This window comes from Marmota monax, unplaced genomic scaffold (genome assembly GCF_021218885.2).
Source record: "Marmota monax isolate L192 unplaced genomic scaffold, Marmota_monax_Labrador192_F-V1.1 WCK01_AAM20220418_F8-fsc00102, whole genome shotgun sequence".
Taxonomy (NCBI): Eukaryota; Metazoa; Chordata; class Mammalia; order Rodentia; family Sciuridae; genus Marmota; species Marmota monax.
In genome coordinates, this window is record NW_026692494.1 from 792391 (window position 1) to 798305 (window position 5915).

Here is a 5915-nt window from a genome sequence, read left to right on the forward strand (position 1 = left end):
GCAAAAAAAATTATATGAATAACATTCAACCTCTTATCATATAAGTTCTATTAACAAGTGAGGAGGGATAGGGTATGGATGTGTCGTTTTGAGAGACTTTTTCTAAGTGTGCCAGAGCAAAGTGTCTGAAGCCAGAATCCCTCCTTCAGCCTCCTCTTCTATGAAGCTCAAGGAAAGAAATTGTGCTTGAAGAATGGAAATCATGTGTCAAATATTACAAATGAGATAAAAAGAAAAATCAGGTTTTAAAACAAGTTATAATGCACATGTACATTAGTTGGTCTCATCAGTTTAGAAAAATATATAGTGACAGAAGAGTCAGGGATTCTGGTTCCAAAGGTTCCTTTATCTTACCCTAGAAAGCCAGGTCCGTGCCAATGATGCATCATAGCAGAGAACCGGTCCTACCCAAGAGTTTCCTCAAGGCCTGCTTCATGTCCCTGTTCCTGAGACTGTAGATAAAGGGGTTCAGCATTTGAGGGACAATAGCATACATCACTGAAGCCACTGCAGAATTCTTGGGGGAATCAGTCACTGCAGAGCTAATGTACACCCCAAAAGATGTCCCATAGAACAAAGAGACAACACACAGGTGAGACCCACAGGTGGAAAAGGCTTTATGCTTTCCTTCTGATGAAGGCATTCTCAAGACAGAGGACACAATGTGAACGTAAGAGAAAATGATCCCGCAGAGAGGAACACCAGCAAATATACATGCTGCAACAAATACTGTGATGTTATCAGTGAGGGTGTCAGAACAGGAGAGCTCGATGACATGAGCAAGTTCACAGAAGAAGTGGGGCATCTCCAGGTGTGTGCAGAAGGACAGCCGCAGCAAGAGCAGTGTGTGGAGGAAGGCGTCAGCCACACTAACGAGCAGGGAGACCAGGACCAGCAGGACACACAGGCGGGGGTTCATGATGACTGCGTACCTCAGGGGGTGACAAATGGCCACATAGCGGTCATAGGCCATCACTGCAAGGAGAAAACTTTCCACAAGTGCAAAAATTATGACAAAGCCAACCTGGGTGAGGCAGCGTGTGTGGGTGATGGTCTGATCCTGCATTTGGATGTTGACCAGCATCTGTGGGATGGTGCATGTTGTATAGCCAATGTCAGTGCAGGAGAGGCTGCAGAGGAAGAAGTACATGGGGGTGTGGAGGTGGGGGTCAGAGCTGACGGCCAGGATGATGAGCAGGTTTCCCAGGATGGTGACCAGGTACATGGACAGGAACAGGCTGAAGATGAGGGGCTGCAGGTTTGGGTCCTCTGTCAGTCCCAGGAGAAGGAATTCTGAAGCCGCTGTGTGGTTTATGGGTTCCATGGTGTTGATGGCTCTGATGGAAAAGACGGGGTGACACACCATAAATGAATAGCCAACAGCAGCTTTAGGAAGACGATAGAAACACAAAGTCTTGCCCCCACAACAGTCCTGTTGCCGATACCCTCTGATAATGAGGACCAGGAGCCTGTGCTCCAACAGACCCTCTGCATGGCGTTCATGTGTGCTCAGTTTTGAGAGTCAGTTAGTACAGGAAGTCTTCATGGGCACTTTGAGCTCAAGCCAATACTCAGAAGTTTTCCCCTCTCCCTCCTCCCTGGTCTGCACACTCATTGTCCTTTCCCCTCAACTTCCTTGATTGCCATAATTTTTATGGAGCACCATCGGGTGTCCTGTCTTGTGCTAAGTGCTGAGCAGGAAGCACAGGGTGCTTTGCGGTCAGATATCCCAGGCCTTCACACTCAAGATGAGAAGGAAGTTTTGTACCTTTGGCTGCCTTCGGAATCCTCTGAGAGACTTACAGATCTGCAGGTGTGTAGTTGACTACACCCCCATTTACATATGAGGACATGGGGGTGAGGTGAGCTTCGATCACGGGTGTGGGATCCACGGTGCTTGCTGGTCAGAACGGGGTTGGGGCTCCATATTCTGACTGCTGTGTTGATTCATAACCAGTCTCTGCAAATGCTTCTGCATGGTACAGAGCTGGCATTCCTCAGAGATCACTCCAATCTCATCACTGGGCTTTGCAATTCTAATATCTTCCTCCCGATCAAAGCCTCTTAGGCTTTCCCTTTGCCTTGAAAATGTATCTAACAGAGCCAAGAGTGATGATGCATGCCTGGAATCCCTGCTACTCAGGAGGCAGCAGAAAGCATGAATTTGAGGCCATCCTGGGCAACATTCCAAGATACTGCCTAAAATTTTTTTCTTTAATCTATTAAAAAGTGTATGTCCATCTTACCCAGGAAATTAATCATAGTAAGTTGATCATATCCATGCAGACGTACCCAAGCAAAGATTGGAACAAATTGCTTCTATACTTGAAGCTTAGGAGATCCCCCTTGGAAACATAGGTCACCCCCTTAGCAATTACATCTGAAGGGAACTGAGTGACTCTGTCTATGCGATTCTCTCTCTCATGTGAAAGGAGTTCAACCCTGGTGTTGACAAATTTTGTTGATTTTTTAAAAAGTGAGTTTAATTGAGAAAAATCGATTAAAAGAGAAAAATTGAAATGTGCAGGCATATAAAAAAAGATATGAAAAAATTTAAAATCCCTGAAATCAGAAAGTACAAGGTACTCAAAGTTATCAGATAATTTGAGTCCTATTAGGAGTGTCCCTGAATACCAAGATCTTGTCTTCAAGGGGAGACAGAGGTTTCCATGACACCATTTCCATCTGTTGTAATAGTAGACTAACAGAATCTGAATGTGACCCAGACCCACCCCATCTGGGAACCACATGGTTTATTAACTTGATTATGGTCATTATTTTGCAGTACATGGTATTTCCCAACATCCCAGTGTGCACATAGTATGCATATGATTTTTATCCAATCATAATAAGGTTGTAAAAATATGTGGGAATGTTTCACAATGAGGAATTAATAAATCAAAAGTACCCAGTACAGTAACTCTCCAAATAGTTACCATGATACTGACAATTCCTGTTGGTTTCTTTTATCACTGTCATGAAGCATCACATGAAACGCTGTTCAGTTTTCAGAAAGAAGCAATGTAATGACAAATGAAAAAAGAGAACCATAAGAGATCATCTCTAGCATGATAAATGCAAACATCAGGGAGGGTTAATGTGCTGAAACTCCCTCTGGCTAAGAAAGTCAAGTAGGAAAATAAGGAGACCTCAGTGAGACCAGGGTTCATTCCACCTGGCCTCTGCTGAAACAGGAGATAAAATGAATGAAGTCATCCATGAATTAGGTAAACCTGAACTGCTCTTCCAAAGCCCTAGCTGAGGGTCATTTGAGGTCTAGTTGGCTTCATGAGGAATGTTGTTCCACATCTCACCTGGAGACTGCAGGTGGAGGACGTGTCCTCAGGAAAGGCAGCAGACATAGTGAGTCGGAGGATCCTGAGGAAGTCTCATCTCTGGGAGGAGGCACAGGTGCTGCTTCCTGGCTGGAGCAGGGCTGCTGAAGGAGGTGGTCACAGGAGGACTCCTGCAGTCTCTCTGTCCCTGGGGCTCTATACCCAGAGCTTCTCATTAGACTAGATATTTTACTGACATTCTGATCCCAAGAAGGCACGTCCTTGAAAACCAACTCTGCAGAACTGAGGGGTTCAGGGTGGCTGATTCCTGACCCCTGAGGCCATGTTTGCCCCACTCAATTCTCTGCACAGCTGTGTGGCAAGGGCCCTGATCACACAACATGTGACATCTCTCTAAAGAATCCCAGGGCTCCTTTCCAGTCTCAAACAAAGGGATGCCTATTTAACTGACTGTTTCAGGGCCTGATTCTATTTTCTGTGTAAAGATCTGTCCTGTAGGGCTGGGGTTGGGGCTCAGTGGTAGAGCATTTGCCTAGCATGTGTAAGGCCCTGGGTTCGATCCTCAGCACCACATAAAGACAAATAGAGGTATTGTGTCCATCTACAACTAAATTTTTTAAAAAACGATCTGTCCTTTAGATGTGAGACTCCATCAAATAACTATATATAGATAAGATCTTGTGTTATTCAGATTTCTCTTGCTGAATGAACATTTTAGATGAATCAACATAAAAGGTGGAAAAGTTTGTTTTTGTTTAGGACTTTGGATGTTTCCCATCATTGTCTCCTCCTCTGTCACTCTGGGACCTTAACAAGGCCATACATGATGGAGGGAGTATGTGGCAGAGGAGGCGGCCAGGAAATGAAGACAGAGAGGAGTCTGGGGTTCCACCCCCCAGTAGCCTACCTGCCTTCCACTGCACCCACCTCTGAATGGCGCCACCACTGCCTGTAGTGTTGAAGGCTGGTGACCAAGGTTTTAATGGATGGGACCTAGCAGGACAAAAATCTAAATTATAGGGTTGCAAAAGGTGGACACTCGAGAGGTCCAGGGAGAGAGATCCCCACCCCCACCTCCCTTTGAGTGCTGGGATTGACCCCAGGCCTACACATGCTGGACACACACTCTAACACTGTGCTTTCCCACTGCCCCACAGGGGGTTTGTATAAAGAAACTCTTTGTACATTTGAATTCGGGATGTCATAATTTGGAATGTGCCATCTACCATCACATGAGGTGACCTCTCAGCATCAGTGCTGTGAAAGGACACTGAAATGCCGGCAGGATTCCATTATGAGCCTTCTGAAAATGTCCACCTGAGAACAGCCACAGAGACTCCCCTGGTCATCAAGGTCTTCAATTCCTCGTCCACATAGGTGGTGTGTAGCTAGAGGCAGCATCAAAATAGGAGCCACGTTCAGGAGCAGAGAATGTGCTTCCTGAAATCTCAGTGTTGACGTAATTTTGATAAGGTGGTCTCAACATTTCAACTATGATTAAATTACTGTCATTAATGTGCCGTGTAGCATGTGTGTTTTTTCCAAAACACAGGAATTAGAGGAAAGATGATATATATAGGGACTTGAGAAAAGAGGAGAAAACAGCTGGAGTTTGTTAGTGGGTCCTAAGCTACAGTTTCCAGACTGCTTGTGCAGCTGCCGGATGAGGAAGAGGAGGAGCACTGCAAGGGGAGGAGGGGGACACTGAGCCAAGTCACTTGAGTGCCTGGGTGAAGGTCACAGAGAGGGCATCTCTAGCATCCCATCAACACAGCTAGCTCAGCAGGGATTCACCTGTGGTGAGAGTCATGTCCTCTTGATCAGGACGATGACTGAGGAAATGATGGTTGACAAATTCCTCTGGGTTTGGCTTTTCTCTGAGCTGAGATACCACGGGCTGCCACCTCTTCCTTCTCCCTTTTTCTTCTCATACCTAACTTTACAGCCCATCTCACGGGGACACACCCTTCCTCTCTATTGCGTTTACAATATTTCAAGCCAGGTAACTTTGAAGGTAATCTTCTCCTAAGAGGCAATAGTAGATAAAAATCATGTGAGAAAAACACCACTAAAATAAATTTTATTTTAAGGATATCTACCTCTTCCTGCATAAAAAGTGATAATAACAGAGAATGAATATCTACCCCACAAAAGGAATTGTTCTAGCTATAACTCAGTAAAAGTTGATCCTTTTTAAAACTCTACCTCTCTCTAAAATATTCTTTGCAACCAACATGGAATAAGTATGCAATATGCTTATGGTTCATGAAAGGAGGGCTTGGAGATCGTTAACAGAAGACACTTAATTTTAGGAGTGGGTTTGTTAGTTTAATGAAGACATAAGATACTAACTCTGAGAAAGATGAAAGATGTTCAGGTGAGACAGTCCAGAAAAATAATAAATAAGCATTTGATTTATTGCTGAATTCGAGGTAAAAAGAAATGTGGATTACTGTGTCAAATCGAAGTTCTAAGTAAATCCAAAATGTTTCGTGCCACTAAACTAAAAGTCCTAACTCAAAATACCTTGCACTGAAGTAAGTAAAGCTTTCATTGTCAAACATAATAAAGTCCAAATCAACACCTGCACACACACTAAACACTGTACAGCTGATAAAA

The 5915-nt window shown here is 44.4% G+C and overlaps 1 protein-coding gene across 1 annotated transcript; it reads right to left on the reverse strand.

Annotated features, from left to right (window-relative positions):
- Positions 1-385: 385 nt before the first annotated feature.
- On the reverse strand, positions 386-1345 carry LOC124092329 (olfactory receptor 7G2-like). The gene has a single exon (XM_046443786.1). The coding sequence runs from the start codon at positions 1322-1324 to the stop codon at positions 386-388; it is 939 nt and encodes a 312-aa protein (XP_046299742.1). The 5' UTR covers positions 1325-1345.
- Between the last annotated feature and the right edge of the window lie 4570 nt (positions 1346-5915).

Excerpts from the sequence above, each read along its gene's own strand:
- LOC124092329 (XM_046443786.1), bottom strand. The coding sequence starts at position 1,324 with ATGGAACCCATAAACCACACAGCGGCTTCAGAATTCCTTCTCCTGGGA.